Consider the following 26,073-nt stretch of genomic DNA (forward strand, 5'->3'; position numbering starts at 1 on the left):
CAAATGCTCAATCTAAGGACTCGAAAATTGTCCAGGGTGTACTGTGATGTGTAACAAAATGGAAGCGTTGCTTGAAGTCACGAAAAAAAGACAACACAGTAAAATGTAAGTGTTCTTTGTAATTTTAATTCCCATAATTTAGTTTAAATGCAGACATTGTTTTTCCTCACTAAAATCTTAAATAAGGACATTACAGTACGACAGAAGCAAATCAGAGTAAGATTTTGTTGAAGCAGGCTACAGTTTCCTTTTTTGTTTGTTTGTTAAATCCATACATTAGACGTGATGCAGCGAGCAGACAGGAAGTAGCGCTAAACATTCAAAAAACGACACTGAGCTGGAAAAGCCCACAGGCCGGCCGAAGGTTGGGACCACCACGTTCTACCACGAGAATGCACACACACGTCAAATCACGCTCAAACTGGCAGCTCCACGCACAGACACTAGGGGGGAGGGGCTACCACGGCGGGGTGGGCGGGGCAACGCAGCGACGTCGACGTTTTCGAGCAGGCAGAAGAAGAAAGAAAGAAATGGCACATTCCGCTCTCTGCTAGATGCTCGACTACGACAGTACGGTGTGAGGTCAACAGACGCTTCCTGTAATCACACCGGGGAAATGTCGCCTTCTACTGGCGATGTGCAGACAGTACATCATACGAGATGACCACTGATTTATTTGTACCGAGCAAAGTTATCACTTTGATTCGTAAGTTAATGCGGTTACTTGCTTGGGCAGTGAACACTCGGACCTGAATACTAGAAATTTTGAAAGCGAACAGATTTGTGTGTAAAACATGACTCGAAATATTGGAGAAAATAAAAGTTTTTGCAAAAAAAATCCAGAACACACGCCAAAAAAAAGAAAGAAAAAAAAAGTGGCACGATGAAACCAAGTTTCGTCACGTCATACACATTCGTTGTAAATATTGGTGAACTTGGACTTTGAAATAGTGAGAATAAAATCAGAGAAAAATAGACTCCAAAGATCCACATGCCGCTGAACTGTATTTTTGGCAAGGTGAGACAAAACCACTCAGTATACAAAATATTCGAAATCGAAATTTTCATTTTTGAAAAACTATTCTGAACGCAGGAAAAAACAAACAAACAAACGTTTGAAATCAATCGCTTCCACGATCCAGTCTCAATTATTATTATTTTTTGCCATTTTTAAAAATGATCAACTGTTCAAGTTTACCAATAAGAATGAAAAAAAATCCACAAATAAAAACAAAAACGCAGAAACAATTCATCACCGTCACTACATAATCCATTTTTTTCTGTTTAGCTGATTACATAACAAAATATTGCAATACAGTATTTGAATCCTAAAATTTCATGAAAAATACAAATTATGGTGCAATGAGATGACACAGTTGGGCATCAGTGGATCCCTAAGTTGTCAGTACCTTGCAGTAGCTTATTATTTTTTTTCACATTTTGTATTTGATTTTGTGTGTATATCCTGGAATTAGAATTAAAACAAAATAATTTATTGCTTAAAATGTATCCGTTACAGATGGGGGCCACTTTTTTTCTTTTTTTTTTCAGATAATGGAGAAAATTAAGAGACCATTCGAAAAAAAAATATTGGTTGTTCTGATTTTGCTATTTGTAAATAAATGTTTGACTAAAATTATTATTTTTTTGTTTGACTCTATAAACTACTCAAAACACAATTCACAAATTCCAAATACAAATGTAGTCATTTAGAGCATTTTAATTAAGGGAAACAAAATGAAATATATCACAAAAGGTCGGGTGTTTTTGCTATTCAGTCTTTGCATTTATGACTTTTACAGCATCTTTTTTTGCACTAAATATGTTATACTTATTTTCAGTATAATTTGTACAGCCTTTTAATGTTTACAATGGCAAATGTTCAATTTTAAGGACGAACAATCTAAAAATCAACGTGAAGTGTATTCTATCCGAGTGTTCACTGTAACAGACTTTCTCGCAAGATGCGTTTCACGAGTCACCATTTATCGGAACGCACACACTGCCACTAGGGGCCGATGTTTACTGTCACTTTTTTAAGACTTTTGAGGGCTGACATTGCTTGGACAAAGACAACATGATGCTGATGGGAGTCACCAACAAAAAACGAAAAAAAGAGGGGGTGGGGTTACTAGCATGTTATCAGCCCACGCTAGCTGGTGGCTTACAATCACCCTTTTACAGATGCTAACCAATTCCGACCACGCGTCTCTGACAATTCATTGTTCCATTATTGCTGTATTTGAGCCCCCCACGCTCCCTCGCGCGCGCACACATACACACGAACATGAGCTACCCCCAGCAAAATGTGTCATACACACTGTACAGTTAAACTTCTACCCATATCGTGTAATTTTGCCAAATCGCCTCGCCATTTAGTTCTATTATTGCTGTATTTTGAGCCCCTACACCCACCAAATGAGTAACCCCCGGTCAAAAATATTCCACCCACTGTCCAGTTGCTCTTTTATCGTCATGTACACATTCTTACTCTCTATATTTGGCCCACCGGCTACGCGGCTATGCTAACAAAATGGCCGCGGGCCTGCGCAATTTCCCCAAGTAGGAGGGAAACAAAATTACAAAGCATGTCGTCGTCGTCCACAAAATCCGAACACAAACATGGGAAGTTCCGTTTGAAACTATCGACAGCCGACGCACGTTCCCAGTTAAAATATTGTAGAAAAATATATCGTTTTGATGAAAGCTCTCTAGTTAAAACTCTTTTAGTTTGTAGTGGCGCGGGGATGGTTAGCGCTCGCTGCTGCAGCTACAAAAATAACACACAAACATTTCTTCTTTCTCGTTAGACACTTCTGGTTCGTGTGAAAACGCTCATTGGCATTGTGAGGCAAGTTGACTTTTTCTTCTTTTTTTTCCCCAGTCATGATATGGATACTAACAAAGAGTGTTAGGGCCAAATGGACAAAATCAAAACAAAATAAAGCAAAACAAACCATGACGAAATTAGGATTAAATCTGTATGCTATGCTGTATTTTCAAGGTAAAATAAGAGTTACAATTAAAATCTCTGATTTTCGATATAAAAAAAAAAGAAAGTATATTTTCGAAATGACAGTAATAAAATCACAAGAATAAAGTTGTATATTTTGAGGAAAAAGTAGTGTATTGAGATTGAAGTTGTATTACAAAAGAAATTAATGTGGATATTTGAGATAAAAAGCTACTGGACAAAGGGTTTTCAAATGGTTCAATTCAAGTTGTATTATTTTCAATATTAGTCAAATAAAAAACATGAAAAAAAGTTGTACTATATAGTTTTTAGATTAGATGGAATATTACAAGCACCAAGTTGTGTATTTTTATATTTAAAAACAATTGTAATATAACGACAATAAAATTGAATATTTAAGATAAAATATGTTCAAAATTTTGGGATTTATACTATCACAATAAACTTTTTTTCCCTAAAAAATAGGACACATAAAGTATATATACAAGTATATAACTTTACTTTCAAAGTCTTATATTTTTTAGACTAATGTTGCTTATTAACAATGCTTTTAAGTCATAATTATACAAAAGTAAAGTTGTGTACTTTTATTTGTCGTAGTTCTCTAAATTATGTATATCATATTCTATTTTCCCTTTTAGACTAGTGTCTATATATTACAAAAATATCCAACTCTATTCTTGTAAAATTATGACTTTAATCTTATGGCGTGATGATGTTTTTCATTTTGGTATGGGCCTAACACTCGTTGCTAGTTTACAATGTAAACACCACAGGACGTAATTCTTGAGCACGAAGGAAACACAGCGTGTTACAAAAGGCAAGTGGCTAACACATAAGCATATAGATTTGTTCATGTTTAGACATAAAATAGGAAAAGAGAAGAAGAAAATAAACACCACAAGCAACTTGATTTTGTTCAGATAAATTCAAACAAAATAAGATGAATGCTTTTGTTCATCTGCAGGTCACATGACCCAGTCGAAAAGCTGGTGATGATCAGTACTGGTGACGTCATTCTACTTGTCATAACAGCAGGTTTTGGAGGAGCTACACACGTGATAAGATACAGTAAGCTCTGCATATTAATATTCCTATGAATAATAATACTGTACTATCGTTTTGATATGACACGTTGAGGCTTCTCTTTTGAGCACATTTGTCACGTGACACCAAACAAAGAAAACAAAAAAAACAAAAAAACGAGAGAAAAAGGCAGATATGAGCATTTCTGTAGTGTTTTGGCTTCTGGCTGCACCTTCCACCTTTTGAAAAGTCGACATGGTGATGAAAATAGTTGACTTTGGCACGGTGAATCTCAAAAGAATCACCTTTTTTTCTCTATTCTTCAAATACAGCCGCCTAGCAGCTAACAGGTCCTCTTCTTCTTTTGATTCGATTGGAAGTTGGCAACCAGCGAAGTGGCGCACTACAGCCACCTATCAAGCTGCCCTGATATTACGCCAAGGAGCCAATTTTCTCCTTGTTTCTGATAAGATAGATTTCTCATAAAAATAGCGTGATGAAACATACTCTGAATATGACATGATGAAAAGGTGCGGAGAATAACCCATTTCCCGAACATTTTAAAAAAATACAACAAAACATGATTCAAACTCCCGCCCACCTCTTTCCCCTTCAAACTCTTGAAGGTCAGTATTTACAGTACAGATTTACGGTAGAGTACATCAATTAAAAATCCATACAAACAGACACACGCAAAAAAAAAATCAACTCTGCAGTGAATCATGTTTTTTTTTTTTTGTATGGTATCGTGATCAAAAATAAAGAAGCAGTCTGATCAGCCCTCCACCGTCATCATCATAACCTCCACTTGTAGCTGGCTAACATGAGATGGGTTGGTTGAGCACACAAAATCCCGTTTACTGATATGATTAATATGTACAGTTGTTTTGTTGGAGTAATAATTGCTTCAACCCCGTTTTGTATTTTTTTGGGGGATGCGCAAATTTGAGCTTGTTATGTACAGTACTGTAGATTGCGAACCAACCCTCCTCAAAGCCTTTTTTTTTCTCTCCCCTGCTTCCTTTACCTCCACCAAACCAGCAAGCGAGCAACACTCTGGCCATTCCTCTCGGACCCTCGGGTCCTCCTCCGCGGCGGCGACGGCGTCTCTCCGCTCACACGTAGGGCAGGATGCCGTACACGAAGACGGCCATGACGGCGGCGCTGAACAGGCCGGCCACCGGCACGGTGACGAACCACGCCAGGAAGATGTTCCTGAAGAGGCGCCAGTCCACCGCCTTCTTGGAGCGGATCCAGCCCACGGCCACCACCGAGCCCACCTGCGGGACGGGACGAGGTGAGAGAAAACGCGGTCAGCCGTCACGGTATGGAACGAGCAAAGACACTGCAGAGGATTGCAGGCCGCTTTTTACTCTCATAGTTATCTAGTCAACTTTAATTATACATGCATTTAATTTTATACTTAAAGAATTTTAGATTACAGTATATTTGATTAAATTACATATAATTAGAATATTCCTTTATTATTTATATATTAATTATTCCCTCTTAATTCAAATATTTAATGAGATTTTTTAGACTGAATGAAAGTCAATTTCATGCTCCAATTTAAATACTGTATATGCCAAAATTGTATTAACATTTTTCTTTATATAAAAGTACAGTGTATATTAGGTATGGAAATGTATCAATACATTTTGAATTATTTATAGATTTTTTTTTTAAAATCCGGATTACTCTGGAAGCCTGTTTCCACCAGTATTAAAAAAGAAAGTTAAAAAAAAAAAAAAAAAAATGAATGGTGACTTTTACAAAATACTAAGTTGTAATTATTATTATAGCCGGACCGAGTAATTGATTTCTTTTAAAAAAAAAAAAAAAAAAAAAAAGACACTGACATTCAAACAATCCATACTTCAATTAAAATTGGCCCATTCTCCCCCCAATTTTTATACCCGTTGTAAAGTTAAACATACTAAAAGGGCAAATTTTTGTAAAACAAATAGTCAAATGTGTCTGCAATACATATCTGTATTGTTATAACCATTAGGAGAACAAAGGACATTTTAATCGTCAATAGGGGTGTTAAAAAAAAATCGATTCGGCGATATATCGCGATACTACATTCTCGATTCTCGAATCGATTCAATAATCGGCAGAATCGATTTTTTTTTATTTTTTTATTTTTTTTTTAGGATTCACACCTTGAGCATGGAAGAATGTTATATGAACGGAACATTAAGCCTTAATATTTTATTTTAATGCTGTTCAAACATGAAACAGATTACAACCTCTATAAGACTGAAATTTCAGATAAATAAATAATACATTTTCATATAAATCTTACACTCTACAAGCTTACTGATTAGTATTTTCTAAATTTGAATGAAAAAAAATCGCAACAATCGACTTATAAATTCGTATCGGGATTAATCGGCATCGAATCGAATCGTGACCTGTGAATCGTGATACGAATCGAATCTTCAGGTACTAGGCAATTCACACCCCTAATCGTCAATATATGTTTTTTGTTTTTTTTAATTAATCATCTGATTAACTGGTTATCAGAATTATATTCTACCAACTATCAAAATCCGCAACTGCCTAAAAAAATAATCCACGTTAGTCTTGCCCTCATCATAAGATGCAAAGCAGTTATGATTTGGCATCTCATTATGATAACACGTTTTTTTTGTGTGTGTGTGTTAGGAAAGGCATCCAGTTATTTATTAAAAAAACGAAAAAACAAAAGGGGCCGTTTCTTCTTCTACATGTTAAAAAAAAAATAGTATTTTGTTAATTGAATTGCCTCTAAAATTGAATATCGTTCAATTATGATTTATTTCCTGCAAATATATTTATATAATATCATGACAATTTTATTAAATAAGTTCTCTTGTTTTTTTCTATATGTTGAATAAGATGTAATAAACAGAATTAAAAATGCAAATGAACTCTCTTATTTCACTCTCAGATTTAATACATCTCTATTATTTTAATCTATAATAATTGAAATGATTTTTAATTTAATTACCAATTGACCTCATGAAATCAATATCTATGTATGCAAATATTTTATGAAATGTATTTTCAACAACAAATATTTGTACTTTTCTTTGTAAATTCATTAATTATTAGATTAAAACAAAAGTACAAAAACAGCCTGCATCCAAACTTCAATTTTCATCCATATGCTTGTTAGTTTGGGCAAGCTGGTTAAATCATTTGTCAACATGTTGTAAAAATGTAAACGTGGAAGCCTGAAATCAGCATTTCTGTTGTATCAAATTCAATGATTTCTTCCTTTTTTATTAATATTTTTATTATGAAGTTGAATTGTGTAAACACCAAGCAGCTCATGTCAGACTTCCATTGAGACAACCTCCACTCACCTTTTTTTCCCCGCCGTCACACAACCAAAGGAGTCAAATTTACAATTGAAAGAGGTCATGTGACCAGAATGTGCAATGACCGCGCGTGTGATCACAAGACAAGTAGGGTGTGTTTTTGTTTCCTGGCACGCCGTTTCTGCGTTTCAGATCAACGCGTGCTGTCAGTGCGTGTTGATGCAATCACAGAGGCCAAACAAGATGTGTTTTCATTTGAAGCACGCGGCGACGGAGCGTCAACTCTCCGTGACCTCGGCGCCGCTGACAGCCTGCCGGCGGTCATTGCACATCATCACAGCGCCGAGCAGCTCGGGGCCTCTCATCAATCTTGGGCCACCTGGGGAACGGCCACTCAAGCTGTCAACACTGCGCGGAACTATTCCTTAAATAACGTTTAATTGCATGACAAAGAAATGAGTCAGTATATCCGTCCCTCTTTTCAGTCCGACAACTTGAGTGGGTTCCCCACACACAATCATTGATTCAATCAAATCACAGTAATACAACTCTAAACATCAGAAGAGTGAAGCATTTTGCCAGAAGTGTGTAAGGAGTGAGACAGGAATGTTAATGTGAGGCAGGTGGTGATGTTGATGAATCGTCATATTAGTGCTCAATTAAATACCAGATTTGACGTTTGTGCAGTTTCCACCGCCCATCTAAATTTTTACAAAAACGTCCACTTTTAACAATGTAGCTCAGCAAGAATTTGAAAAACATGCAAGCTTTCACCCCGGTTGGTATTTGTCACATTGTTTTTCATGTATTTGATGTGTTATATCAATGAAACTTTTTTTAACACTAGGAAGCTAAAATCTTCAGTAGATTGTCATAACATGTAGATGTTCAAAATGGCACCATGTGGTAATTTATAAATTATTGCAGTTGGGAGTGGGAGATTTATACCATGTTTCTTTATAAAATGCCCATTTTTGTCCCATTGACTCCCATTATAATTCATCCTTTTTGATATACTGTAAACTATTGTCATACTTCAAAGGCAGAGCTAATTTTGGGCTCAAATGTAAATAAATGTAAATGTAAAAAAATATATATATCAGCTCCATATAACATGGCTGACTATTTTTTGCTGCAGTTCACATTTACTACTGCATGTTTAGCACAATCTGTCTTTATCCACATCACAAGGAAAAACTGCACAAAGGAGCAAAACGGTAACTGTGGAGCTATGATTGGCGACTGTCATCTACGTGCGACGCCGAGCTCTGTTTCAGCGCAGCTTCACGACCAGAGGCTGGGATACCTTGCAGTGGGTGGAGCTTATTGGGATGCCCACATTTGATGCAACAAGCACTGTTAGCGCACTCATTACTTCAATGCAAAATCCGCTGTGAAGACAGATGAGGAGAGAGAGAGCGAGAGGGAGAGACAAAAATGGAGAGAGAAGGGAGAAGTAAAAAAAAAAGTGGAAAACAAGTTGTGACAGGTGGGCAGGGTGGGGTATGCAAAGGGAAAGGGGGGGGGGGGGGGGGGGGTGCTTTTTGGTGGTAGGGGGAGGGTCTGCTTCGCAGCCAAGCACGGGAGGGTGGAGGGCCCACACGCCAAACCATGCGAGTGCTGACAAGGAGAAATGGAAAAGAGGAATGAGACAGGATGAGGAACCATGCTGTTTGGGAAGGGGGCGGAGGGGTCATCAAGGATGACCCGAGGTGTCCTGTATGCTCCGGTCTGGATCAGACATTCCTGTAAAGAGGCGGAGGAGAGGGGCCGCACGCACTTCTTTAAGGGGGCTGCCAGAATCCAGCTGCACACACTCCTGAATCTGAATCAATACTGAATCTGACAAGAGTTCAGCAAATGACTCTTAAAATGGTTCAAGCCCAATTTAGATTTATTTTTATTTTTTTTAAACCTCACAAACATAAATTCCATAATCCGATTACAGGGAGTCATTTTGAACCTCTTGTGCTCAAAAATTCATCATATGATCAAGAAATTGGATCATAAGTTGCATTTTTTGAATTCTAACCATTGTTATTTATGATGTCAAGTAAGCACAACTCGCAAGAACTACATTCTGAGACTCAAAGGATTACGTTTGTGATTTGTATGTTTTGCTACATGGATCATCATCAGATGTATTTTATGTTCTTTCTTTATCTCTGGGTGACAGTTACTGTATTCCGAAACCCCGTATCTCACTGGGCGGCAAAGGCTTACGGTTGCGCACTGAGTGAATGTTGTTGTTGTTTTTTTTTTGGGGTTCGTTCAAGGTTCTAAAGAAATTCCCAAACAGTTAAAAAATTGACAGTGAAAATGGAAGTTTTTGTGAATGTTAAAATGTTAAAAAAAAAGAAAAAAAGTGACGAGTACTGGTTAGCCCCTTTGACAACATGAGTAGCAAACGTGTCTCTTCTAAAAATAGCTCAGAATCAAAACAGAAAAGAATTAACATTTATTTAAACTTAACATGGTACATGTTTCTTCTGTACCAAATATTTTACATTTTATTTAAAAATAAAATCTTCAATGGAAAAATGCTGTTTTTATTGACTTTTATTTTCAAAAAAGATCATTGAGAATGTTGAAATAATATTAGATGCATTCTGGGATGTGAATCACATTTTGGAATGGATTGCGTTCAACCTTGGGAGCTTCCACCTCCGCTGAGGTATTTTGGCCTGATCTTGTGTGCTTTTGAGCCGAATGACCGCTGGCCCAAGAGGAAGTGCGTGCGTGCCCTCAGCCCCCCCGGACAAATCCTGCAGAAGGACAAAGGGTTGAGTCAAGGGGCCGGCGAGGGGGGCCCGCCGGGTTGCCATACCTTGCAGTGTGTGGTACTGACAGGGATTCCGATATTGGAAGCCAACACGACTGTGAGTGCGGACGCCAGTTCAATAGTGAATCCACTGTGGAGGGGGGAGGGAGGAGGAGGAGCAAAGAAACATTTTTCATTGAAATGCCCACAGCGCCTGGGGTAGCGCTGGTGTTGAGGGGGGGGCTGCCGATGGCACCGTCTGACCACATTCCAAACAAGCACACTTAACACAGCAAGTCACGCAGTTGCTATTTAAATGATACTCAGCACGTACACAGGCAATAACAGAAAATGTGATTTGTTTAGCTCGCCCTCTCTCATGCGCACATCTACGGTTACATGAGGTGGGACTCATGTGTTTCCATTCTGTGCTGTGTGAAACGTGGAAAAAAAAAAAATCCGGACATCCAATTTCACTTGATTAGTCTGAAAATGAACATTTCCAACAAATAATGTAACTGTTCATCAATGCTGTATCTACTAGTTTCCATCCATAGAATGGAATAATAGCGTTGTGTTAAAATAAACAGGCCCAGATTTTACTCTCAATACATACGAATAACTGTGATTGGCTGGCAACCAGTCCAGGGTGCCCCCCGCCTACTGCCCAGAGCCAGCTGAGATAGGCTCCAGCACCCCCCTTGTGAGGAATCAAGAAAATGGATGGATGGATGGATGGACATACGAATAAATGCAGAAGAGACCATCATTTGTTAAATAGCTGTACATTTTACGACATTTTTGATATTTTTCTAATCGCTCTCTCATCCAGTCAGCTGGTATAGATTCCAGTTTACCCGTAACGTAAGTGCTTCACAAAATGACAGTGATGGATGAGCTTATGTCACTTCTGTTCAAAACATGATTTCGCTTCCACACAAACTCGGAACTTTCTGGACTGCGCTAACTATTGTCCGAATCTAGTTCTGGAGTGATATATCAAGGTTGAAAGATGATTATGATTTGGTAATATTTCTTTTGGGAGGTCCTGAATCCTTTGGGAAAGGGTCTACATAAAGCAATACTTTTTAATTAGAACACTTGACTTCCACAGAAGTAGAATTGGAGGTAGAACTCGAAGGTCCCGGAAATTGAGGCGAAAACGTGGCTTTCGTAAACTATTCCAAAGAGTGCCTCAGTCTGAAGACAATCACGTCTCTGTGGCTTTCACACTTGGACATCAAATATGCTGTCTTCAATGGAAGAAGAGGACCATGACAAATCCCGTGACATCTTCCTTAGTTATCTATCCTCTCACGTCTTCTCGATACTCACAGCAAACAAACAGTCATTGGGCCAAACACAAACAGCTCATATTGAGCCTGCTGTGAACCCGAGGCGACTATTTAGGATGTAGTTCAAGTTTCTCCAGATGTTCCACCGCTGCACGGCATTGACACACTGACCTTCTGAAGGGAAAGAGACAGCCCGCTGTACTACAAAGTAAATAAATAAAATAAAGGCGATACATGTTTTGCTTTATTTATGGCCAAGGTTATTTAATTTTAGTTAACTAAAACTAACGAAAAAGCTAAAACTAAAAAAAAAAAAAAAAAAAAAAGTAAATGAAATAAAATAAAAACAAAAATGCTTTTTAAAAAACCAAAAACTAACTGATACTATATTTTATGTTTACAAAACTAACTAAAACTAACAAATTATCGCAAAAATGTCCTTCATTTTCGTCTTTGGTAATTATTTTAATGCATGAGCCTTTGGGGATTATTTTAAATGTGATATTAAGTAGATTTATTTTTATATTAACCGGAATAAAGAGGTTTGAAGATGTGTCACATGGAAGTGACATCATCTAGCAGCAAAAAAAAAAAAAACTACAACTAATACTGAAACTAACTACAACTAAACCAAAACTAAGCATTTATTAAATAACTAAAACTAATAAATACTAACAGAACCACCCTGAAAACGAATTAAAACCAACTACATTTAAAAAACAAAACTCAAAACAAAAACAAAATAACTAAAATGAAAAATTCCAAAACTATAATAACCCTGTTTATGGCACAGCAAAATCGTTCCACCGCTTGTCGTCCAACTGTAAGAGTGCGCGTTCTCACTGCCGTGCGTTTGTTTCTCCCAGTGGCTGGCTGGCAAAGCCACGTGGGAGCGGCAACAGTTGCTGACAAGGAAGAAAATAAATGTTTCCGTCTATTAAACTCTTTATAAAGCCGCAATGTGCATCTCCAGTGTCGGCGCAAACAAATGTGAAACCGCATAATGGAGGCACAACCAGTCAAGCACATTAACACACTGGCCTGCGCTGGCTCCCACACAGCCAGGCATGGAAACAGACAGAGGAGGAAGGAGCTCCTTTTGAACAACCGACCAGAGCAAATTTGTCTTTGAGCGCTGGCAAGAGGCTGTGACGGTGATGGAAAAGAGGGGGGGAGATTAGCGGAAGAAAAGGAAGGAAGGAAAGAAGGTGCCAAAGAAAGAGGAGATGTGGAGGAAGAGGAGAAAACGATGAGGCCGTGAGAATGACGGGGAAGGATCGAGATTTAGACGCGAGACACGAGGGAAACAAAGCAAGACAAACCGATGAGGATGGGAAGGGGGAACCGGGAAGAAGGGAAGAAGAAAGGAAGAACAATTAAGAGGTTTAATGGACGGGGCATGATGGAATGAAGAAAAGTGGGAAGCACAAAAGGACGAGTCAGACTGGCGTCCCCTCGTCTGGTACGTGGATTGACGCCAGCGTTCCCACTGCGGCGACCCCCTCCACCTCCACTTGTACACCTCACTTCACCCAGAAGGCCAAACTACTTTCTGCAGCCTCTCGTGATGCTCCGGCACACGTCAAAGAAGAATCCTTGAACATTGATTGCTATTACTCGAAAAATCTGTCTGTTCAAAGAAATGTCCTTCATGGATAAAAGGGGGAAATCAAGTGACTCATTCATTTTAAAATGAATTTATAAAGGCAGAAAGAACATTTTTCACAGCAAAACCGAAATTTAGCATTAGATTAGGCCTCAAAGGTGACTTGAGTTACGCCATTGTGTTGCTGTGACCTGTCCTGGCTCGCCATCTTCCTATCTGAACTCTGTATCATATCTAGTTGAAATGTTAAGACCATTGGGTCACACATTGACACAAGTGCTAGACTAAGAAAGCTCCCCCTTGGCCAAGACAGTATAAGAGCAGAAACCATTTTGGATGGATTAGACCTTCTTCCGCACCCAACAGATCTTAATGGCATTCAGTAAATACATCAACTGGCAATGTGCCTTCTTGTGGTTGTTGTTATTAGTCTAACGAGCAGAGAAGAAGAAAAAGTCCACAAGAGAAGATTCCAAAAGGTGTGTACCAGATCATGCGCAAGTTTTCAGATAAAGTCATGTGTTCGAGGAAATATTTGGCCGGATCCAAACTGTCAGATAAGCTACAGTATTTGTGCAGATTGTATCTGTTCACGTAAGTGGTGTGCTCTGATAAGTTTGCTTGGATTCTGTTAAAAACAAAAACAGGGTGTGTGAGAATTGTCAGATACGTTGAAAGAAATATGTGGGTTCATCCGAACTGTTTAGATGAGCTGGACTATGTGTACAAATAAATATTTGCGCAGTCCGTATCTGTTCCGGTGAACAGTGTGCTTCAGTATGTATTTTGTATTTGTTCGGATTCGTATCTGCTAACCCACACCCCAAAGTAGGGTGCAAATGCATTCAAAAAGATAATTGACGTGAGCATGACTGGACCACTAGAGGCACCACTATCTTGAAAAATGGAAAATTACGGGCATATATCTTAAAAGCCGTCTAAAAAGTAGCAAAGTGAAGTATATGCTTATGTAAAAGCTGACATGAGGAAGTTAAATTTGTGCTGGGCCACAATTAGTGATCACAAAATGGTGGACCATCTTAAAATGGTGGGAGATAATGCCCAATGTATCCCTAGAAGAAAAAAATAGAGTAATAAAGGAGGGGAGGGCAAGAAAACAACATGGACCTGAATTAGCTGCATCCATTGCTGGTTTCTGCCAAGTGGTTGAAATCTTCCACAATGTTTGTCCCCATTTGCGTCACGGGTGAACTGGCACCGATTCCAACTGACTTTGGAGCGAAAGGTACATCCTGGACTGTTCGCCAGCCAATCATAGGGCACCCATAGACAAACCATTTAGACTCATATATACACCAAATGAAAAATTAGAGTTGTCAATGAAACTAATAGGAATGCTGTACTTTGTTTTCAGATTGATACAGTATAAGTTACTCACTCTTGAACACTCACCAATATGGATACCAAGTACTGATACCACTAGTACTTATTTTGCTAGAATAGGTGGCTGGTATCAGCATCCTTCATGAGTACCAATGCCTTGAAATACCTGGCATCGTACTCACCCATGCGTAGAAACCAACATGCTTGCTTTCAGAATGTGGGAAGAAGCCCAAAAAACAAAAAACAAAACATGCACGAGAAGGTCGAAGCTGAGATTTGGAATCGCAAACCTCACAACCTCATCTACTATACTTAATAGTGAGTTAGCGACTGACTACACAGCAGTCCATCAAATCACACGACACATATTTCTCAAGTGTACAACAATAAATCAATATTAGTTTCATGTATTAAAAAAACAATGAAAGACAAAATATTAATCTCTCACAAAAGCACAGGCATGAGAAGAATTCTCAACATTTACGATACAGGAGACTCAAAGCTACTGGACAGGAATGTTCCTGGGGCAGGCGCGCATAATTTACACACAAGCACAAACATGAACAACAATGAGGAAAATGGCGAAGCAGGCATCGATCGGGAGGCCGCAGGAACACACGGTCAAGGGTGCGCGCCGACCACTGTTTAGGTCTCAGGACTGAGGACAGATTGAGCCCTTGGGCTTTATGTGTTGCAGCCTTCTGATATATTCATGATGGTTATGTAACAAGTGGAAGAACCGAAGAACAAGAGGCATGTCGCTCCCGCTTCGTTCTCTGTTTGAAGGCCAAACTAATATTGCAGACTTTAGAGTCCATTCAGAAAATTAGTGCAGCTTCATTAGTAGACACTTGGAAATGCACTCAGTGGAAATTAGTCATCCCATTGAAAAAAGGCTAAAGGTGTTTTTAAATTAAAATCTTGAAGGTAAAATGGAGTCATTTCCTTTCCAGCGGCAGCAATTAGTGTCTATTTAGTGATTACTCATACTGAATTCAACTTTCATCTTATAATGAAGACTTTTACATGGTCATAGTCATGGTTCTCTTTGACCAGAAGGACTCTTGATGTAATGATCTCAAAAGCCAAAACTAAAGCCTGCAGTAGTTTCCACAAAGCATTCAATAAAAGGGTCCTCTGTTTAGGACATCACACAAATCTGTGCACCGTCGTCTAACATTAATCTACGTCAATGCAGTCACAATGTTAGGAAATATGCAATTGCCATAATTAAATGAAAAACAGCATATATGTATTTTACCACTAACAGCAGTAAAGTCATGTAAATAATCTTCATGGAAAAATATCCTAGGCCATACATAAATAAATAAAACAATCAAATGACAAACAGTAAGTTCAGCCATCCAACATGTCTTCCCACACATGCTGACCAACTCCTCCCCCACGTGCGTCCTCTCTCACCTTGAAGGTGTGATGGGAGTCAGGTCCTTCCCCATGGTTTGGATGACCCGGCGGCCCCACACCCACAGGCCAGCGCAGATGCCCACGCCGCCGTAAAACAGCAACCAGATGGGAGTGGTGGCGTCCTGCATCACACCACCCTGGTCGTAGATCATCCACAGCGCCACCAACGGTCCGATGGCGTTACTGCACAGGGGGGAGGTTTAGAAGAGTGACGACTTTGGAGTTATAATGTGACAACAAAAATAAAATATATATTTATTTATTTATGCATGTATATATATTTTGTTTATTTTTTGTATTTAATTTTTTAATTATGTTTTTTTTATATCCATTTAATTTTCACTTTTAGTCATTTATTTATTTTTAATTTTGGCAGTTTCGGTCTTCCACATATTGGTACCTGACGTCGTTGCCCCCATGGGCGAAGGAGCCGAAACAGGCGGTGAGAATCTGCAGGAAGTGGAAAAGCAGAAACACCTCCGACTTGTCCTTCTCCTCGTGATCCTCCTCGGCCAGGTCGTCTAGAGGCATCGGTGCGGATCCCCCTTCCTCCTCCACCCCCTCGAGCTCGGTAGCTAGCTTCATCTCCACGCCGCCCTCTTCCGCCTCGATCTCCGCCTCGGCCACGGCGTTGCAGTAGGACGAGTAGCTGTCGTAGCGTATACGCTTCTTGGAGTAGGACACGCTGTTGCTGCGGCCGCCGCCGCCCTCCCCGACCAGCTTCTCGCTGTCGTCGCGAGACTCCGTGCGCATGAGGGGCTGCACGGGCATCCCGCAGATGGCCGCCGTGTAGCAGGTGTAGCTGTTGTTGCGACGCAGCAGGCGGTAGTTGTTGTCGGGAGGGCCGGCGCCGGCGGCAGGGCGCTCGTTGTCGTCCATCCGGCCCAGGTGGATTTTGTGCAGCAGGTCTTTATACAGACCCGAGTCCTTGTGCACCGTGTGGTACACTTGGCCGTCACTGCGCATGTGGCCGTCGAAGCTAAAGCTGCCATTAGAGACCGGCGATTTGAGGCAGCCGTTGGTCATTGAGTGGGTGCGGCCTGCACGATAAAACAGGAAGTGGTACCACATTTATTTCATGCAGTTCGAAACGGCCACATACAGAAAAAGAGAAGGATACAAGGGCTACTTGGGCCTACAATGCAGGTCAACAGCCCTGACCGTGTCAATTATCAAAACTTCCAACTTCAATGATCAAATTATCAACACATACTCAAGGCATGACAAAAAGGTTCAGGGTGACAAGACAAAAAAGGTTTGGAACCACTAATGGTGCACATTATTTAAAGAGGAAGTCAACCTTAAACATTTCTTGACAATATGTTATATGTGACATGACTAGCCTAAACATGACATTCTGATTAATATTACATTTTTGGAATTTTTATCCATCTTAGGAGGCGGCCATTTTGCCACTTGCTGTCGACTGAAGATGACGTCACAGTTGCCTGTTTTCTGAAGCGGAGCTGTGATTGGTTGTTACCTGAGACCTGAGCAACTGTTATGTCATTTTCAGTCAACAGCAAGTGGCAAAATGGCCGACTTCTGTCAGACTGTGATATCATTTTCACTCGACAGCAAATGGCAAAATGGCCGCCTTCTGTTAGACTGTGATGTCATTTTCGCCCGACAGCAAGTCAAATCAAGTCATCAATATTTGTATAGCGCTTTCAAACAGCCTTAGCTGTCACAAAGCGCTTTGCAGAAACACAAGTGGCAAAATGGCCGCCTTCTGTTTTGCTAATTCCTGTCGAGTGAAAATGACATCACAGTTGCTCTGGTCTCAGGTAACAACCAACCACAGCTGAGTGTCAGAAAAAAGGTGAGCTATGATTGGTCGTTGCCTGAGCCCTGAGCAACTGTGATGTCATCTTCAGCCGACAGCAAGTGACAAAATGGCCACCCCCTGAGATGGATAAGCTGGATTTTGCTGCTTAGCTCATATTCCGCCAACGCAAAATTAACCAGAATACTGTATTTAGACTAGTGGGGCTACATAAACCATATTATTATGATAATGAACATAAAGGCTGTACCATAATATCTGCCGTTTGGCATGACAGTGCCTCCGTTGGTCAAGTTGGTGAGTTCGCTGTTGGACGTGCGTGCGTTCCTCTCGCTGCTGCCCCCAGTCAGCGGCAGCACAGCCTCGTCTGTGCCCTTGGCCCCGGGCAGCTCCTTAAAGACAGGACTCTCCTCCTCCTCCTCAGGGATCTTGTCCAGGCTCTCGTCGGAGATCCTGGACAAAGCCTGCTCCTTCTTTAGACGACCTGGAGAAAGAGATGTGATGGACGCTTCATGTAAAGGAGAGCACCCTGGACAGAACAATAGTTAAACCCTAGTAGTGATTTAAGGCCATTCCCCAGTCTGGTGTGTGACATTCTCAAAAAAAATGATTGCTTAGGCAATAATTGAGACCTTATACGTCAAAACGTGACGCAGCACATTTGCCTCCGTTTCTTTGGGAAGCGAAGTGAAAAAGCTAAAACCTAAGACACAATACATATCCTATAATTTAATAAGGTCTCACTTACAGCATAGAATTGTTGTGAGAGTCACACACGTGACGAGAGAATGGCCCCAATAACAACCAGAAAGGGAATTGAAAAACATATGGAGCGTGCTTCCCGCTGAAAAAAAAGAACAGTACACAAGTTGAGCCATCAGCTGGTTCCAAGCCAACTAATTCCAGCAAACCACCCCGTCGAGTTCAAAAACAACACTCAATCCAAACACAACCTGGTTCCAGCCTTTCCCCACTTCATTTTAGGCGGATGTAGTAATGACCCGATTAACGTCACCTATAATCCTTACAGGCATTCAGGTCGCAATGTGTTTGGATGCTTGGCCTCGTGTGCAGGGTTAAAGGTGAGTCGTTAATTCTGAATTGGGTGAAATATTCACTTGATGTGCAAGTTCTGCTCTGTGGCTCAATTACAGACGCGTCTGAATAAATTAGAATGTTGTACAAAAGTTTATTTACTGTATTTCAGTAGCTCAATCCCAATAAGTGAAGCCTATGTTAATCATTTTGATTGTGAAATACTGCTCTGTGTGTGTTGAAGACATACTGTATAAGCAAAATAAACACTTTCAGGAGGCTTTGGCAAGTATCCGACGAGTCGACGGCGTGTTCTGTACACCTACTTGCTATTTTCCTCTTCATCCAGGGACAGACGAAGATCCAGACTAGACCTGCGCACACCAGCGCTCCTGCCAAGGTGATGAGAAAGATGGCCCACACTGGCAGCATCTCTATGCCCAGCACTGTAACCAGTGAGCACACGCCACAGTCATGAGGTAAAAACACGGTGTCAACATACGACTACCTTCGTCTACCAATGCTTTCGTCACACCCGCAGTTGGAATTTTGAGCGAGCGGATTAAGCGTCGTATGCCTGACGTGATAATTTGATCGTACGATGGTGTCAGTCTACACGCAGATCTTACGTGGCGCTCCAGTGTACATGATGGAGAAGGTGTTGATCCCAATGGTGGTGGCGTAAAAGAGCGGCAGCGCTCGCAAGCCATTGGGGACAGAATCTTCCTGAAGAGATAAAGACAAGCACATTTTCAGATAAGAGGATATGATTTGTGTCATGTGGTCATAGATTATAGATGGAAGACAAAGTGGAAGGAATTTGAGGAAACATGACGTAGGGAGTCATATGCTGCATTTCTACAGTACAGTACTGACTCAACATGCGTGGTGGGTTTTTTACTTCCACATACAGTAGTACCGTGGCAAAATGCTAACAAACAACCAGTGATGAGAATGAGGGTCTCCTCTATATAATGTACTTCTCAACATGTGCCTGTTGGCTGAGGTAAGGAGGCAACTCATTCAACAAGAAAAAGGGCAGATTGTGGAGTCTAATAAGACTGCAGTGTTAAGAATTAAGGCATAGTAAAAAGACTTAGGTAACTTGATTTGTGAGTTTATTGTTGCCATAGATTAAGGAACGGATAGCAACACAGGAAGATACAATATGACAATATTCACAGGCATACATTCTATTAGCAAATCAATTATACCAGGAGTCTGCAACCTGCCGCTCTGGAGCCAGATGTGGCTCTTTAGTCTCTCTCCTGTGGCTCCCTGTGAATCTCTCAAAAAAAAAATTGTAGAAACTAATTTATTTTTTACATTTTTATTTTTTACAATACGTTTAATATTCTTTAAGTTAATTAATGATCAAATATAATTAATTATTCAAAAAATGTCAGTCCTAATTTCAAGTCAGAAAAAGAGAGCCGAAGTTTGACAAAAAAACTAAAAAAAAAAAAAAATTAAAAATATATAAATAAAAAAAACTAACAATAGCCATAAAATAATCTCAAAAAGAAGAAGAGTAAAAGCAGAAAATTGATTGCAAAAACAGCAGAAAAATTAAAAAAAAATAGCCATAAAATGTACAAAAAAAGAGGCAGAAAACTACCTAACTATGCCCATAAAATTGCTAAAAATTTCAGACATTTGAAAAGTCTAAAAAAAAAAATATAAATAAATAAAGAAAAAAGTATGAAAAATTATATATGAAGAATTACACACAAAAAATAAATAATAATTCAAAAACAGAAGACAAACGGTAGAAGAAAATGTTTCTGTTATGGTGCAGCTCTAATTAGCTCTTTGTCCCTCAGTACATTAGACTAACACTAACACACTGTATTGTTCATCACAATGTTCAAATGTTGTGCAGCTCCAGATAGATTTTTGGTTACTTATTTGGCCTAAAATGGTTCTTTTTGACAGTAAAGGTTGTTGACCCCTATATTATACCATACCATTGGCATTGACATCTCACAACCCTCATGATATCAAAACAGAGCCGAGTGACGAGCCCCAATCCCTGTCAACTACGCCGTTGGCACCACCATAGCAACACCAGCGGAATGCCCCCCACCCCCTCCCCACCCCGCCTCTGCTGACTCAGATCAGCTGATGAGAAGCTTCTCCGATGTCAGACTTGTTTAGCAAATAGTTGTCTGATATCGCTGCCAGTCTGACCCTTTCAGCCTCCTGCTATTGTAACACAGAGCCGCTGTTCTGCTGCCAGCCTGCCTGTCACACCACGTGAGTCGGGCGTCGCGTGTACATTCAATTTCTGACCTCTAATTTAATGATCAAAGGAGATACAAGAGGCTGTATCATAATGTCGATCCATGTTTCCGCCAAATGATAAAATCAGATCGCCCGGTAAAGTTAGGAATGTCATCACATCATACTGGTGTGACACGTTAAATCTGACAGTAAATTCAATGAAGCAAAGGAAAGCAAAGCAGTACAGGTGGAATTCAGGCTCCCTACGCAACAAACAAACTGGTTTAGAAATTGTGATAACAGGCCATGACGTCAAACATGCACTGACGACTTTTGCAAAACATGTTTGCTCTTATAATCAGAGAAAGGATGACGCTCAACAAGTTAAATATCAGCATTAAATATTAACACTCAAATAATCCCTTCTACCATGCTGAAACACAGACGAGCTCATCCTGCGTTTGACCCGCCGATGCAGTCAGTCTGATTGAACCAATCGCCATGTGAGTCATTCATCGTTGCGATCACGCAGTCGTGACCTTACAATGAGCCGCCACACGTTTTCCTTCCTCGCCTGCCAGAGATTGCCTGTTACATAATGCGAGATGCGCTGGTGTTGCCAAAGCAAATGGATTTTTATCTGCAAGTTTGTGTTTGTGGCGGTGAACGTGAGTGCCTGTATGTCTACATTTATATATTTAGACACTAAGTCGGGGTGACAGTTAAAAAAAGATCTTAAACCACACACGTTCCGATTTGATTGGCCACACTTTTCTAGAAATAATAGCTTCTCACCAAAGACGATTTCACGAAACTGTCAAAAACGATTTCTCAAATTGTTGGTGACAAACCCAATTTAAAAGCTAATATGTTGAAATTGGTTTTGTTAAAATATGATTCCTTATGTTTTGTGTTTCGGTTGTTGAAACTGCTGTTTTAGCACACTTGAAAACCACAATGCTCTCCAGTGGGAGAACTGTTTGTAGCATTGTCTCTAGATGTACAATAAAAGTTGTACAACACAACAACCAGATTCCAATAATAACATTAGTTTTTATGAAAATGTTCCTAGAACAGCTGAGAGAGATTTACAATCCATGTTGTAGATCAAGCCAAAATGTATTAATAGGGTTGAGATCAGAGCTTTTTATGTTCTTCCACAGCAAACTCATCCAAGAATGCCTTTGTGGACCTTCAATTGTGCACTGGCACCATCATACTGGAACCTCCCCAAACTGTTCCCACAAAGTCAAAAGCACATAAAGGACCTTACTAAGGTAAAACAAAGGGAAACAGACCAACCCCATGATTGCTTCTTTAGTTGATTAAGAGGTGTGTATTAATTCCAACAACCCACCTTGTTGAGGATGGTATTTCTGATAAGGAGGAAGAGGATTCCAGACATGAGTCCAGACAGTAAGGGAGAGATGAACCACGACGACACTGCACACAGAAGGAAGTGATCAGAATAGAAACGCGTATCCAAAAGTAGCAATTGAAACATGCTTTTTACATCAAATGGACTTGTATTCATCGTTCTGTTCAGCCCACATGAACTCGGGTCAACTCATTATGCATGTTCCCCACGCCTAAACCACGTGGGGGAGGTAACTCTAGCAACTCGCTTGGCTGATAGTCAATAGAAAGAAAAAACAACTTTGCAGTGGAGCATTTCACAACAACTAAGATAATTCTAAGAGGCTTTATATTACCAATCTTCACCAACTGAATCCACTGGACGCCTTTGGTGCCTATGGCAACCATGGAGAAGCCGATAGTAGCGCCCACAATGCAGTGGGTTCCGGAAATGGGCAGTTTGAGGAAGGAGGCGATGAGCTGCCACACTGCCGAGCCTGTAAAGAATTAAATGAAATGTAAAGCATTAAAAAAAAGGGATGAGGTGAGCAGATTCAATGAAAACAGCAGGGGGCCCAGAATTTAACCCTGCGGAACACCATACGTTCATTATATATGTAAATTCATATTCATCCGAACGCTTTCTTTTTTGCTAGGCATAGTATGGAAGAATTAAAATTAGGGCTGTGCAATTAATCAAAATTCAATTACAATTTCAATTATTACACTCCACAATTACAAAATCAACATAATTGTAAAAAACAAAAACTAAAAAAAGATTTATAATAATTTTCAGTTGTTTAAATTTATACATTTGCACCTTTTTAAAATAACTAATTTAATAAATTTTGTTTCATCCAAAAGGAACTTGCATAATTATAGTGTTTCAAAGAGTTTTATTTGCATTAAATATTTGTTTGTTTTTTACGTTTACATGTTTTGTACCAACAAATAAATGATTGTCCTACTGCACAATGCACATGCTGCTCTCCGACTTCAAGTTTTTGCCAACATTAATAAATAAATAAATATATATTATTATAAATTCTGTCCAAAAGAAACGTAACATAAATATAGTGTTTCTATTTTATTTTATTTTATTTATTTTTTTTAAATCGGTCTTAATATTTTCAAATGCTTAAACAAAATGATTATTTTATTGGTACAAAACAATAAAATAATCATTTGAATAATCGTGATTTCAATTACTGTCAAAATAATCGTGATTATTATTTCTTCCATAATCGAGCAGCCCTAATTACAATGATAAAGAGATCACACGACGTACCATCACAAAAGTCGCAACTCAGTCAACTACTGAGCGCACCAAATTCCCTGCAGCACAGATATGCCAAGCAATGTAACGCGATGATGACCTGCAGCCAATGATGGCCAAGCGGGATCATCACCAATCATGTGATCATGAGTCATCCTGAGTGTGGGTGTCTTCACCTCTGCCGAACCACTGAGACTGACTCACCGAACCACTGGGCTTTGATCGAACCCTGGTTAAGAAGCACTGCTCAAGCCGTTTCCTGATTTGTGGCCACAAATATGTTCCTTGTGGTCTAGCGACTTAGCTCAGTCATTCTGGGTCGGCTATACAGTACAGTTAAAAGGTTTTTGTTTTGTTTTTTGGGTGTGGTGGAGGTTGCTTTCTGTCATAAAAATAAGCTAATTTCTTCAGTCATTGACCCCAAATTCTTGAATGGTGAAGTCCGTTCAACTCATTTCTGATAATGTCATCAAAAGTAACTTACCGACCATGGCGCTGACCTCGCCCGCCATGAGCACCGGCACCGTGTCGTTGTACAGGTTGACGTCGATGATGCCTTTACGGATGGTCTCGCCCACTTTGGCCCCCAGCAACATGGAGCCCAGTGTCTCAAAAATGGAGGCGAGGATGCAGGCCTGCTTCAGCGTGACCACGCCGGACCCAACCGCCGTCCCGAACGAGTTGGCCACGTCGTTGGCGCCCACCGAAAAGGCCAAAATGAAGGCGATGATGAAGCCGAAAATGACCATCCACAGATACGAATCCAGATCCATTTTGATTTGCTTTCACCCGTACACAAGAAGAGAACCAAATCTTAAATACTCTAAAAAGTGAAAGTGCTCCGCACGTGTTATCGGGTGCTTGATAGGCCCGCTCCTTTTCTTCGTCCCCTGGTCGGAAAGAGGTGGAGGGGTGGAGCACAACTGTTAACTAAGCTTTTGGAGGTGAGTCCAAAGATTGGAGACTAGTGATGGTGGGTGCAGAAAGCATTCCATAGTTTAATGTGAGACAGCCTGTCCGCACGTTCCCTCACCTGCAAGAGAAAGGAGAGACAGATGAGAGGAATGAACCAGGACTTACTTTTTAACAGCTTCAACTGCTTCTGACAGCAATCCCTTATGACTGATTTAGAAATGTCTGGATGGTACGGATAATGGCTGGATGGACTGTTGGGTTGATTACTATGTCAGAAGATTCAGACTAGAGCTTGTTATGATCCTGTTTACATTGATCAGTTTAATGGACATTTACTTCAACAGGTATGAGTTAATCTGGCTGCCTTTAAAATGGGTGCCTTCTCTCAGACCTTGATGTCATTTTCGCTCGACACCAAGTGGCAAAATGGCCGCCTTCTCTTTTGCCACTTGCTGTCGAGTGAAAATGACATCGCAGTTGCTCAGATATTACATTTTTGGAATAGGAGATATGTAGCAAAAATCCAGCCATTTTTGTCCATCTCAGGGGGCGGCCATTTTGCCACTTGCTGGCGACTGAAGATGACATCACAGTTGCCTGTTTTCTGAAGATGAGCTGTGGTTGGTTGTTGGTGAGCAACTGTGATGTCATTTTCACTCGACAGCAAGTGGCAAAATGGCCGCCTTCTGTTGGACTGTGATGTCATTTTCACTCGACAGCAAGTGGCAAAATGGCCGCCTTCTGCTTTGCCACTTACTGTCGAGTAAAAATGACATCACAATCGCTCAGGTCTCACGTAACAACCAATCACAGCTCAGCTGAAAACAGGCAACTGTGATGTCATCTTCATACGACAGCAAGTGGCAAAATGGCCGCCCTGAGATGGATATAAACAGCTGGATTTTGCTGCATAAACTCATATTCCACAAATGTAATATTAATCAGTGTCATGTTTAGACTAGTGAGGTCACATTAGTCAAGAAATGTTTAACGGTGACTGTCACTTTAAAATTCTCTATTCAAAACCTAGTGAATTACAATGCCAATCCTAGTATCGAAATAGCAGATGCTGATAATGATTCTGAAGCTGATGTAAAATTAGAAGCATAAACATAATGTTGCTTTAATGAGGAGGCCAATGCACCATTGCCTTCTACGGTTGTGTCAATTGTTCACAGGGTGCGTTCCATGTAAACAAGTCGATTAGCTCAGCACGCGCTGTGCTCATTGCGAGTGGGGGGCAAGCAGTTACCCTCTTCCTCACAGGAGAGCTCCATCTGGAAAGACTGAGGTCACACACTATTCTCTATCCCCCATTGGACCACTGCGCACACACATAAAAGCCTAAGTGGCTTTGATTGGGTCCGGGTGAAAACCACATTGGATCAATATGTGCCATCTTATTCTTGACGGCTATTTAATTCCTGAGTTAAATCAAAATCTGAAGCGTTTAATTCCTCCTTCTGTGCATAGGATTGTATAAAGCGTACTCAGGGTTGGCTGTCAAATGTCTAAAAAGGCTGTAAATTAAACTGACGGCTATTATTATTACCTTTCCCACACAAATGGATCAACAGAAAGGACTTGTCAACACACCGGGCTGTAAGATGCGATAAACGACAATCTTGTCCGCCAAGATGATTACCACTAAAGCACATCAGGTTAATAATTTACAACCAGGTAAATTCAGCTCCCTTGAGAAGGTTACAACACTTCCTGTTAAATTAGGGTGAAGGACGGAAT

At 40.2% G+C, this 26,073-nt stretch overlaps 1 protein-coding gene across 8 annotated transcripts in view; it reads right to left on the reverse strand.

Annotated features, from left to right (window-relative positions):
- Nucleotides 1–106: 106 nt before the first annotated feature.
- slc20a2 (solute carrier family 20 member 2) overlaps nt 107–26,073 on the reverse strand; it is a 50,540-nt gene continuing 24,573 nt past the window's right edge. For 5 of the 8 annotated variants that reach the window (XM_077520593.1, XM_077520596.1, XM_077520595.1 and 2 more), the window contains exons 2-11: nt 23,900–24,448; nt 22,496–22,636; nt 22,141–22,226; nt 19,190–19,286; nt 18,887–19,006; nt 17,776–18,009; nt 16,140–16,779; nt 15,737–15,922; nt 10,136–10,220; nt 107–5,280 (exon numbers count right to left, since the gene is read on the reverse strand). In XM_077520593.1, coding sequence (XP_077376719.1) covers nt 5,116–5,280; nt 10,136–10,220; nt 15,737–15,922; nt 16,140–16,779; nt 17,776–18,009; nt 18,887–19,006; nt 19,190–19,286; nt 22,141–22,226; nt 22,496–22,636; nt 23,900–24,188 — 2,043 coding nt within the window. In that variant the 5' untranslated portion in view covers nt 24,189–24,448 and the 3' untranslated portion in view covers nt 107–5,115. Of the gene's footprint in view, nt 5,281–8,614; nt 8,700–8,789; nt 10,074–10,135; nt 10,221–15,736; nt 15,923–16,139; nt 16,780–17,775; nt 18,010–18,886; nt 19,007–19,189; nt 19,287–22,140; nt 22,227–22,495; nt 22,637–23,899; nt 24,449–26,073 lie in introns of those variants that run through there. The other 3 variants (XR_013283437.1, XM_077520598.1, XM_077520599.1) reach the window with 3 other exon arrangements.

Source organism: Festucalex cinctus, chromosome 5, assembly GCF_051991245.1.
Source record: "Festucalex cinctus isolate MCC-2025b chromosome 5, RoL_Fcin_1.0, whole genome shotgun sequence".
Lineage (NCBI taxonomy): Eukaryota > Metazoa > Chordata > Actinopteri > Syngnathiformes > Syngnathidae > Festucalex > Festucalex cinctus.